The sequence below is a fragment of the Panthera onca genome, chromosome D2, assembly GCF_046562875.1.
Source record: "Panthera onca isolate mPanOnc1 chromosome D2, mPanOnc1 haplotype 2, whole genome shotgun sequence".
NCBI lineage: Eukaryota > Metazoa > Chordata > Mammalia > Carnivora > Felidae > Panthera > Panthera onca.
The window spans coordinates 14,023,958-14,036,143 of NC_138349.1; the positions used below are offsets into that span (position 1 = coordinate 14,023,958).

The 12,186-nt window shown below is 44.0% G+C and overlaps 2 protein-coding genes across 2 annotated transcripts in view; one reads left to right on the forward strand and one right to left on the reverse strand.

Annotated features, from left to right (window-relative positions):
* The window catches only part of PDZD8 (PDZ domain containing 8), a 71,499-nt gene extending 65,504 nt beyond the window's left edge, over nt 1-5,995 (forward strand). Inside the window, exon 5 of the mRNA XM_060641379.3 lies at nt 2,690-5,995. Coding sequence (XP_060497362.3) covers nt 2,690-4,893 — 2,204 coding nt within the window. The 3' untranslated portion in view covers nt 4,894-5,995. The remainder of the gene's footprint in view (nt 1-2,689) is intronic.
* A 1,889-nt stretch (nt 5,996-7,884) lies between these two features.
* The window catches only part of SLC18A2 (solute carrier family 18 member A2), a 39,080-nt gene continuing 34,778 nt past the window's right edge, over nt 7,885-12,186 (reverse strand). Inside the window, exon 16 of the mRNA XM_078434867.2 lies at nt 7,885-10,169. Within this exon, the coding sequence (XP_078290993.2) occupies nt 10,065-10,169 (105 nt within the window). The 3' untranslated portion in view covers nt 7,885-10,064. The remainder of the gene's footprint in view (nt 10,170-12,186) is intronic.

The following is a 12,186-nucleotide window of genomic DNA, read 5'->3' on the forward strand; positions in this document are numbered from 1 at the left end:
TGGGTCATCGGCACTTAGGATAGCAAAGCCATAAAACAGGCCTCCTCTGTTAAATAGTTGTTTAACAGAAACATAGCAGCTTATTCTCCCTCAGCTAAAAACTATAATTCAGTAGAATTTTTTTATATCCACACATACTTGTTCTGGTTTTACCTACAGGATATATATTTTTTTCCTCTATGTCCTTTTATGAAAGGTTTTCAGTTACATACGTAGTAAATATTATCAAAAATAAATAAATCCAAGCAATATAAATGTATACAGAGTGAAAAATAGAGGCCAGCCTTTATAGCTAACATTTGTAAAAACAAAATATTTACTGAGGTAAGGGACAGGTATAATACACATTTATGGTTTATAGTGATACTTTGCTTATATGGGTATATAATTTTTTTAAATATTTAGTAATGGGATTGGCGTAGCTGAAATAAGATTGGCAAAATGCTTATTATATTTGAAGTATGATGATGGAGTTCATTTTTCTTGTTTCTCTGTTTTTCTTTTTTCTCTGCTTTTGTGTATATTTGAAACATAGCAAAAGAAAAGGAATCCAGATTTGGCCAATTAGTCCTGGAGGAACAGTGGTTGTCTCCACAAAGGTCCCGGTGGTTGGGGCAGAGATGAGGGCAGGTGTTAAGTCACAAAGAACAAGTTTAGATTGAAGTTTTCCCTGCTGCAGTTCACCAGGTGGAACTGTATTTCATTTCCGACTACAATTTGGCTGGAACTTAGTGTGGTTAGAGGGAAAGAGCAGCCTGGATGAATCATGAAGAGCCACATTAGAAAGCTTTGGGTCTCAGTGGATGAGTTCATATGCTAAAGATTTTTGAGCCAAAGCTTTAGGAAAACTGGGGAGCACTGTGTTTGGTGATTAAGACAGGGAAGGTCTGTGGGGTGCAAATTGGGTTAATGGGGAGGGTGGCAGGTTGATTCCCATAAGACAGGAGAATGAGAAGGTCATAGAGGGCTTTTAACTATGCTTCAGTTGTCATGTCGATCAACATCCAGGGGCTGATCTCCAGAAGTAGTGAGGGATGTAGGACTAGAGTGAAGAAGAGGGGAGAGCAACCCGAGAAACCACTGAGGTGAATGTGATCCAGGAAGACAGCGAGAAGGAAGGGAACTGTGTCAGACGAAACCATGAGGACGTTTGCGTACAAGGAGCGGATACAGGTGGAGAAAAAGAAAGCAGAGATGGTCAGAACTGAATTGGGAAAACCAAGAAAAAGGTTTTATTTTTTTAACGTTTATTTTTGAGGGAGAGACGGAACACGAGTTGGGGGAGGAGCAGAGAGGGAGGGAGACACAGAACCCGAAGCAGGCTCCGGGCTCAGAGCTGTCAGCACAGAGCCCGACGCGGGGCTCGAACCCACGAGCCGTGAGATCATGACCTGAGCCACCCAGGCGCCCCAAAAAAAGTTTTAAAGGAAAAGGAAAAGAAAACTACGAGCCGGGATAGCTGCTGGAGCAAAGTTCTGAAGGAGATGGGGAGCAGGGTCCAGAGTGCAAGTCTGATCCGTCCTCACAGATGGGTTCTTAGTAAAAATGGGAGCGAGAAAACGTGGCTGCTTGTTGATCTCTTCAGGAAATAAGGACAGGCCACCTACCAAATAAAAGATCTTGGCGGGGGGCTCTGGGGGGCTGGCTGGTGCTAGGGATATGGAGCTGGCAAGCTGGCTCAGAACACCAGGTGACAGAAGAGGAAAGGGGCAGGGCCAAAGAATCCGAAATCTTGATGTGAACCTCAGTGAACTCTTGAGACTAGTACCGGGGAGAAAAGCTGGTCTCCTGGTGTCAGGAGACCAGCTGAATCAGGAGAGCAAAGGAGAAATGACTGGGCCTGGAAATCACCTCAAAACATTCAGTTAGCAGACAGGATTGTAAGAGGTGGGAAAGAGGAGATTGTGGGTAGGGATTAACTGCAAGTGAAAGATGGCTGTGTGGAAAATTCCAAGCGATAACCAGGTCTAAAGCATGGTCTTGCCTGGGCAGCTGATGTAGGAGAGGATCTAGGTTGAGGAACTCTGTGGTCAGGTTGTTAGATGGGGTGATGTTACTCTGATGTATTTAGGGTGGCCCTAAGACCTTTGGAAAGCAAGGACCCCTTCTCCCCTGTTCTAAGTCCTACAGAAAGGGGTAGCTTGGGTAAGTACTGTTTGGGGCAGGGTGGGAAGAGGGCGGGAAACAGAGAGCCTTAAAGATGACCTAGATGAGAAGACTAGAGAAGCTACTAGCTTTGATGGTCTCAGGGATGGGACAGTATGGTTGCAAAATCGAGGCAAAAGGGAGATTTTTCACTCTAAGTCTTTCTGTACCTTTTGAATTCCAAACTGTTAATGCGGCACCGATTAGAACCCAATAAAAGGAAAATTTAAGCTGATACTATTGATGCAGATAGTAACCAGCTTGTTTAACTTTAAAGCAATTTGTGCCTTCCCTGTTCTTTCTGGTCCTGACAAAAAGCTTAGCTTGATGGGTAGGGTTAATAAAAATATGTGAAAGGGCCCGCTGTTCATGATAAAGTATTTTTGCTAAATTTACTTCAAGCGTTGGTCTCAGAATTTGATCGTGCGGCACAATTACGTATTGCTTTTCCAGAATCCTGAACTGATGGCAGTTCGCTTCAGCAGAGTTAGGTGATTTTCCTTGCAGTGATTTACATATTTTCCCTTTTAAAATCTTTCAACAGGTGTGAAAATCACCTCTACCTTGCAAGTGTTGAAGCTGATCAAGCAGGCCGGCGACCGGGTCCTGGTGTATTACGAAAGGCCCGTCGGCCAGAGCGGCCAGGGCGCGGCCCTGCAGGATCATTTCGGACAGCTGGAGGAACACTTCCTGTCGGCCTCATGCCCACCGAACTATGAGGAGGAGACACCTGCCTTGGCAGCGGATGCTGAGAACAGAGATTTGGACTCTGAATTTGAAGACCTGGCAGGTGATGTCCGAGCACAAACTGAGCTCAAAGATGAGGCACCGTCATTAAGTCACAGTCCCAAACGTACTCCAACAACACTTTCTGTTAAACCCCTTGGAACGATATCACCGGTTTTAAACCGTAAACTAGCTGTAGGAAGTCACCCACCCCCACCAAAACCTCCATGCAAAGAAGGAAATAAACCCTCAGCCCTAAAAGCTCCTGAGGTAACAGACCCGACGCAAGTGTCAAAACCCACCCAAGGATCCACTTTCAAACCACCCGTCCCACCGCGACCACAGGTGAAAGTCCCTTTGCCTTCTGCCGACGCCCCGAGTCAGACAGAACCAGATGTGCCCGCTGAAAAGCCAGAAAAGGTGCTGCCGCCGCCTCCTGCAGATAAACCTGCTGAGAAGCAAGCAAAAACTACAGATCACACGGAAGACGCGGCTGCATCGAAGCAGTTTTTAGCAAAGCAGGACGTGGTGAGAGATTTTCCGTCAGAAAGTTCCTGCCCTCCCAAGGACAGTGCAGATGACCCCCGGACATGGGAATCGTCAGAAATCCCTTACCGAAATAAGCTAGGAAAATGGACCAGAAGCAGAGCGACCTGTCTCTTTGACATAGAAGCCTGCCACAGGTACTTGAACGTTGCCCTGTGGTGCAGGGATCCCTTCAAGTTAGGGGGTCTTATCTGTCTGGGGCACGTTAGCTTGAAACTCGAAGACGTGGCTCTAGGATGCCTGGCGACATCAAACATGGAATACTTTTCAAAGTTCCGACTGGAAGCCCCCTCACCTAAGGCGATGGTCACGAGAACCGCCCTGCGCAGTCTGAGTGTGCAGAAGGGATTCAATGACAAGTTTTGCTTTGGCGACGTTACTATTCACTTCAAATACTTGAAAGAAGGCGAGCCAGACCACCCTGTAGTCCCTACCTTAGAGAAAGAGAAAGACCTCCATTTGATCGAAGAGGTTCCCGCCCTACCCAAAGAGGAGCATCTCGTTGGACAGATGGGCTTGACAGAAAACAAACACAGTTTCCAGGATACTCAGTTCCAGAACCCAACTTGGTGTGATTACTGTAAGAAAAAAGTGTGGACTAAAGCTGCCTCCCAGTGTATGTTCTGTGCTTACGTCTGCCATAAAAAATGTCAGGAAAAGTGTCTAGCCGAGACTCCTCTCTGCGGAGCAGCTGATAGGCGGATAGACCGGACCCTGAAAAACCTCAGGCTGGAAGGACAGGAAGGCTTCTTAGGCCTGCCTCCTCGTGTCGATGCTGAAGCTAGCAAGTCAGTCAACAAAACGACAGGTTTGACAAGACATATTATCAACACGAGCTCCCGTTTGCTAAATCTGCGCCAGGTCTCTAAAACTCGCCTTTCCGAACCGGGAACTGAGCTGGTGGAGCCTTCACCAAAACACACACCCAACACCTCAGACAACGAAGGCAGCGACACAGAGGTGTGTGGTCCGAACAGTCCTTCTAAACGGGGAAACAACACAGGAATCAAGTTGGTGAGAAAGGAGGGTGGTCTGGACGACAGCGTTTTCATTGCAGTTAAAGAAATCGGCCGCGATCTGTACAGGGGTTTGCCTACGGAGGAGAGGATCCAGAAACTTGAGTTCATGCTGGATAAACTGCAGAATGAAATTGACCAGGAGCTGGAACACAATAATTCCCTTGTTAGAGAAGAAAAGGAAACAACCGATACAAGGAAAAAATCACTTCTTTCTGCCGCTCTGGCGAAATCAGGTGAAAGACTGCAAGCCCTGACACTTCTCATGATCCACTACAGAGCCGGCATTGAAGATCTGGAATCTTTAGAAAGTCTGTCTTTAGACCAGCCCTCCAAAAAAATAAGCAAGTACACAGATGATACAGAAGAAGATCTTGACAATGAAATAACCCAGCTGATCGACTCCCAGCCATTCAGCAGCCTATCAGAGGGCTTGTTTGGCCCATCCGAGTCTGTTTAACAGACAGCCTGCTTAAATACTCTCAAGCGATTGGGGAAAAGTCGCATCTAAAGTACCACAGATAAACCACGTTTCAAACCCTCTTACAAAGCACTTCGGCCCGCTGCTCCACAGTCATTTGCTTGCGTAGGAACAAGAGTGAAAAAGGTGGTTTTCCAGCGAAAACATGACCAGCTCACTAAAATGGTTGTTTCGGATTGCATTTATAGCTATGCTTTTTTGGGTTTATACTGGGAATTTATTTTTACTAATTTATTTTTAACTTTTTCTAATTATGTAATTATGTAAGCTAACTTTTCATGTTTATGTATGTGTGATGTCTCGTGTTATTTTTCTTCATCTTAGTTTCTGAATTAGTGTTATGTAGGATACTGTCCAAATTCTTGAACTGTTTTCATTTCCATCACGGTTCTAACGAGTTTGCTGCCCAGATTGACAACGGCAATCACTGAGGGAACAGGTTTTGAATCTTTGTGTTAGGAAGTTTATCATCTCCACTTGCTCGAGATTTTTGTTGTTTTGGGGCTTGGTGGGGGGGGGGGGGGGGGGTTGTTTTTGCCAAATGTAACAAAAGCCGATGCTGTGGCTTTAGTCAGTTACACTGATTTAGTATTAAAAAAAGAAAAAAAATTACATATATTGCTTGCTTTCTATTCTGTGAATTTTTTTCTAGTTTTTGTGCAGTTTTAGTGAGAATATAGTTATTAATTTGAAGAGGTTGCATTGCAAAACAAAACGTAATAGGGAATAAAGAATGCAGTTGGGCAAGAATTTTTTAGACAAGATCACTAAAAAACAGTAACTGGTAGGATTTTGAAGTCTAATCTTTTAAATGGAAGTTCTGAACATTTATGATTTTTTTTTTTCCATCTTTAGTTCTCCCATGGGAAATAAAGCATGTCAAGGATGAAGTTTCAGAGGCCTGTTCTTAAAATGACCGTGTTGATAACGGACTTTGGCTGTTTTGTTTTAGAAACCTTTTCGTGCGGGAGGATGTTGTGAAGGAGAGGAATCACACAAGATTGATTTATCGCTTCTCTGACCTGCTGCAGGTTAAAGGAGTAGTGATTCCTCGGGGTGCTTCTGCAGTGCTATCTTCATTCGTTTAAAAAATGAAAACAAAAATTAACAGTACAGTACATAGGACTTGGGGTCAGTTCTCTGATGACAAGGATCTATTTGGATACTCGGTCCGTCGTGTAGACCCCACTAACGCGTGGCCACTATTGGTTATACCATAGAAGTTCTGGCCTTTTATAGGTCCATTTTCCTTCCGTAGGGAACTACTCTGATAATTGATCCATAGTAGAAACTGACATGATAATTTTGAATCCAGATGGGACAGTTTCGATGGCATAGTAAATCAGTAAGGGTTCTGGTCCAGGTCTCCAGCCTAGGACTCCAGATGAAAGTTTAAGTTCAAACTCTTCCACTGGCCACGAGTGAACTAAGCACAAGAGTGTTCTGTGCCAGTCTCCCCCGCTCCGAAGTAGGAACAGACGATACTTTACCTCACAGGATCATCGTGAGGAGAACAGAACGGCAAAAGTGCTCCGAACAGTATAAAGCTATTCAAAAAGAGTACGACTCTTACGGAGCACAGAAACATGTTTGAGGGTAGAAAAGTTATTCCACTTTTAGAATCAATGGCCAGTTCTCATTCTTGCTGTTTTTTATGAAGTGAAATATTAGGAAATACGTTTATTGGCCAAGTTTATAGAACAAAAGTCTGTGTATCCCGTTTTGTTTAGTTAAGCATGCTTGCATTTTAAATGAACGCTGCTGTAGAAGTCTTTATACACCAACTTCTCTGAAAGCTAAAAATGGTTCTGTAACATATGCTTGAAACAGTGTGCCCAACGTAATAACCAACTTTTATAAAGAAATAACTTACCGGTGATAACCTGGAAGGTCAGTGTCTGTAAGTGGCTGGTGTTGATGGACGGATGACACCACAGAAGCTTTAGTGACAGCCAGGCATGCTGCTGAAGCTGGTGCGTTTGAAAAGAGCTGCAGGAATAACGCAAAATCTTGGTTTCCTAAAAATCTCCTGTTTCAAAAGTATTTAACTCTGTAGAACCACGATTACGAAAAGCTCAGTAATGCTGCTGATTATATTTGTAAAATCTACCTTTAATGTAGTGCAATATTTTTATATCTACTGAGGTAGTGGCATCACGGCTGTACTTGAGTGCAGGGGAGGGGGGTCACTACAAGCAGCCTAGGGGTAGTGAGGGGTAAGGCTTCTGAAATAATTGTATTCTATTACATTCCTGATGTAATCTTGCTGCCATGCTATGTTATCAATAGCTAAAAAATAATAAAAAGAACTACCACAGAAAACAAGAATATCTTCATTTGCTAACCTCTGAACGAGGGGATTGGCTACATCTCTGGAATCATCGCCGGGTAGAATTCGGCCACGCAAACAAGGTCTTCACAAAGTCCTCTCTTGAACAAAATTGCTAGTTTGAAATCAGCCTAAAAGCATTAAATTCCGGTGGTGTTTTTTTTTTGTTTTGTTTTGTTTTTTTTCTTAACCCTATTAGGAATTAGACTGTTTTCTGCATTTCTGATGTTTAGATAGAGGATTAGGTTAGACAAGCTGAACAACGTGTTAGCATTATTTGGGAATCAGAATTATGCTGTGAATTATCACTATGCAAAAGAGCTGCGTGATATATTTACTTTCATCAGATGTACTTGTTCACAGCAGTCAGGAAAACAATCTAACCTTAGAAATGCAGGGATAACTTACTGGGCTTTTCCACAATGATATTATGTGACTGGTTACAGATTTCAGTTGAAAGCAAATTTTGTTTCCAGAGCCAAAAAGTAGGGTTTCAGACTAACCTGGAGTGAATTTTACCTGATGCCTGTAAGCAGAGAAGAATAGTTCTTAATTAGGTATTCACAGTCAAGACAATACCTTAAAATGTATTTTATTCCAGCGATAATGTCTGGTTTATAAAGAAACACACACAGGCACAGTAGCGTTCAGAAGATTTATTAAGGAAACGAGCTAAAACAGGCACATACACTTAGCAGTCGAAAGAACTGAGTATTCTTTGCTACCTCATTAGTGGTTTTGTATCTGTTTGCCAGGTACAAACATAACCCACCTCTGCTCAAAAAAATAAAACGTTCAGGGAGCTGTATGTTCTTTGTTCCGATACACACATTAAAAGAAGAAAAAAAAAGCGTCACTTCATAGTCTTGCTAACCCCAGGATATCAGTCCTATAAAAGACCTTGCAATTTTACCCCCTCAGATATAATGGATACCTTTGCTGCTAAAACGGTTTTGAAAAACTCCCGTATCTTTTGTCTTCTCTCTGGAGATCAACAGTGGGCATGCCTCTGCCAGTCATTCTTGAAGAGACTGAAGCCTTAGAGGCAAGAATAAAATTGGAATAAAGCATTGTGGTCAGGGAGAGCCACAAACCCTCTAAGAGAATCAACCGGTAGCACGTTCCCCAAGGGGGTCTCCCCTGTGGGAGAAAACAATCCTGCGGTTTTAGGTTAGCCGTAGGAGAGCGCTTCCCCATCCATCTTTACAGAGTCACAGATTTGTTTTAAGTTGCCCAAGGCAAGTATGTGAAGTTCATTTGCTTCCATCTCTGCCCTTGAAAACCAGATTTCAAATCATTCAAAACCCCACAGAAAAGCTTCCTAAAGCAAATGGAAACCGGATTAGCTACTTCTAGAGAATTACAAGGTTGAGGTTGAGGAGTCCTCGTTCTCAAGTTCTTGGCTCCTTGTCCAAGTTAACAGAAACACAGTATTAGCTTAACAAAGAACAGACATTAGGTAATTTCTGGTTACAGAGCTACAGAGTTCACAAGTATTTGCGACATTCTACACTATCTGCGCACTCCAATCACATCTACAAAACCTGATGTCAACTGACGATACTATTAACACAGTATTTGCTGTTGAAAAGGCACATCAATGTTGTCATGCTTAGAAAAACCACGTCGCACAACACTAGATACGAGAATACATACGCCTTTCTAGATGTTTGGGGTTTTTCTGTCTTTGAAAGGGGATGTGTCCTGACCACTTTTTTTTTTTTTTTTTAACCTGTTTTCCCTAATGTGATTCAAGATTTCTTTCCTCCATCTTCCTTTAAAATTTGTCGATTTGAACAACTATCAGAAGTCTAAAAAATAATAGTTACAGTTGAAAATTTAACAGATACCTAGAAAACACTTGGATGGCCTCTTAGCAGGTCAAAGGTACATGGTCTGATTTTTTCACATCATAGCAGCGATTAGCCTCTTAAATGTCTAAAACTTGAACGAGACGTTAATATAGCTATCCTGCTTAATCTTGTCGGTATAAGGGATCTCTACCCTCACTTTTCTTTCATCCAGTAAGACAATCCAGTATATATCTTAAAGGGAAAGCTAGTTCTACAACTATACTTTGGGTGCTTTTCTCCGCTTTTGAACTATTTTCTAGTTTTCTCCTTCTGGCTCTAGTGCCTGCTGCCAGCCACGTGACTTGTAAACATGTAATTTGAAACCATCTGTTTCCAGGTAGATGGTTACACAGAAAACTAACGCCAGCTACGATTTATGGGTAAGTCCATAAAATGACGGACTCAAGTTCCTGTCCTCTGCATTTGAGATAACTAGCTTTTAACTCATAAATATGTTGATAGTAATTACAAGTTAACCACACGCAGCGTCACTACGTAATATGCTGTCTTATTTGATTCTGTTTTTCAGACTTCCTTCTGGTTTCTCAGTGTTGGAAGTGTCTCGGAGATAATGTGTGCTTTAATTTTAAACACCCATTACCAATATTCAGAAAAAATATATGATTCTTTTGCCCAAGTGTTTATGAATGTAAGTTTTTTAAAAATTATATTTGATTTGGATTCAAATATTTATAGATTTACACTATATTTCGTCAAAATATATTGTATAATATTGAATAAAATCAAATACATAAAATAAAGTTTTCAACACTATTTATACAAACCCCTAGAAAAGCTGCTTTTTCTTTATAAGGCTGTTGGCAATTGATCACAACCACGGAGAAGAATGAATAACCTTTGGTTGTTTGGCTTTCGCCAGGGGCGATGGTGCGACTAAGTTCTGGAGAAGTCATTTCACTGGTAACACTGTTTTGTACAAATAAATACTTTGACGACTTTTGAGGATCTCAGTCACTTTCGGATTCTTCATCCTCACCTATCGGATACGACTGGATGTTATTCTGGGTGTACATCTTTGTCTTAATGGGGCAGTTGTGATCCATGAGAATAGCCTGAAAGACAGCAGAGTGCACATACGGTGATCTTGTTTCACAAAGACAAGACGGTTTTCACCTACCATTTTTGACCGTCACTAGTTTGAAGGCTGTAGATGGCACCACCCCGTGGGAACCAGTCCTTAGGGGCAACTGCCAGGTTGCCTGGCCCAGAAGCTGCGGGGTTGGACGCTCCAGGAGGATCCCAGGCAACAGGAGAGACTGCAGAAGTGGTTTCTGCCTGGGCCACGGGCACCCTAAAGCCATGCAGCAAGGGCTTATGCGGGTTACGTTTAGGAAGAGTTCTTTTGTTTGTTTGTTTCTTTTTCAGAGAAAGAGACAACATGAGTGGGGGAGGGGCTGAGAGAGAGGGAGACACGGAATCCAAAGCAGGTTCCAGGCCCTCAGCTGTCAGCACAGAGCCCGAGGCGGGGCTCGAACTCCTAGACCGCAAGATCATGACCTGAGCCGAAGCTCTACGCTTAACCGACGGAGCCACCCGGTCGCCCCCGTTTAGGAATTCTGTTTGGAATCTCGGAATTGGGGGGATGCTGGAGTCACACGGCGCCAACTGTTCACTGTGGCAACACCCTTAATCGGCACGCTCTGTCCCTAACGAGGCAAACTCCCACGCTGGAAATGTACCTCCACTGTGTATGTATGTGGATCTGGTTCTGATCGCAGCCATCTTCGCAGGCTGCCCTTGCGGTATTTTCAGACCACAGCCACGGTCCCTTAGATTTCCCTGCACTAGACATCACAGGGCCTGTACGTTTTCATAAATGGCATTTCCAGAGCACCTCTCCTCCAAATCCTAGAGGTCTTCCTCTTGTCCAAATAAATGTAGGATTTAAAAAAAAAAAAAAATCCTCTGATGCCCATAAAAATCTTATGCCTTCTCACTGTCACTAAAAATGTAAAAACAGCCCATTGATCCTCAATCGATAAACCCATGCAGTCATTATTCTCTTGAAAGTGTGCAGACCAAGCATGTAGTCTGAGAAGACAGCCGTCCCTTATGGGACCCGGACCACGCTGAGCATTCCTGCCACAGCACCGCAGCTTCACGAGAGCCCCACCTGGTAGGCGGGTAACTCTGTGCGGGCACAGAGATCAAAGAACGTGACCAGGGATGCACCGCTGGGAGGGGACAGATGCGTGCCAGGCAGCCTTCTGCCGCGGTCTACTCTCGCAGGGCTCCAGGGCGGAGGCAGAAAAGGGCCAGAGCACGGCAAGGGGACGCTGCGTGCAACTGAAGGAGATGCTCCCATCAGGTGTGTTTTCTGGACTTTTCTTCCAAGTAAATAATTCCCCCAAGACCTTGTTGTGAGGTGTGAAAATCTACATGGAAACATTTCTCTGTTGATACGACCCCACTGAAACCTATCTTTGTGTTTGTCCACTACTCCCCGCCACCAGCCCCCCCCCTCCCCCGCCCCAGGTCCCGCTCTACACATTTGAGACCTTCTGTAACTCCCCTCAGTGCTAACCCACGTATCATTTCCTGAGAGAATCTACAGTGATCTGCCTGGGTGACATGTTAAGATAAAGGACTTCCGTGACCCTGTAAGTCAGGCCGCCAGCTCAAACTGTCAGCTGCAAAATTTAACACTGTTTTTATACTTTTTGCCAAGTGAATCGATACGTGCATTTAATAAGGAGCTCGATGTCTAAAACTAAGTAACTGAGGCAACAGACATGGTACCCCAGGACCATTCTCCCAGCGTTTAACCCCCAAAGAGCACATCTCATCTCCCCAGGTTAGTGATCCTCAAAGAAATCTCGCGAATCACCAGGGGGCGAGGGGAAGGGAGAGTTAAACATGAAATTCCAGTCGGCTCCCTAACCCTTCATGACGATGGTGTCCACACGCTAGGAGAAGCACCGTCTCAGCGATGAGGCATCATCTAGAACTACAGAGGGCCCTACGGCTGACGACAGCTCGCTGGGCACCTGCTTGCATGCCCCCGAGGTCCTGTGCCAGCAGGTCAGTGACCTTACTGCATAGGAAGGGCAAGTCCCACAGCGCTCACAG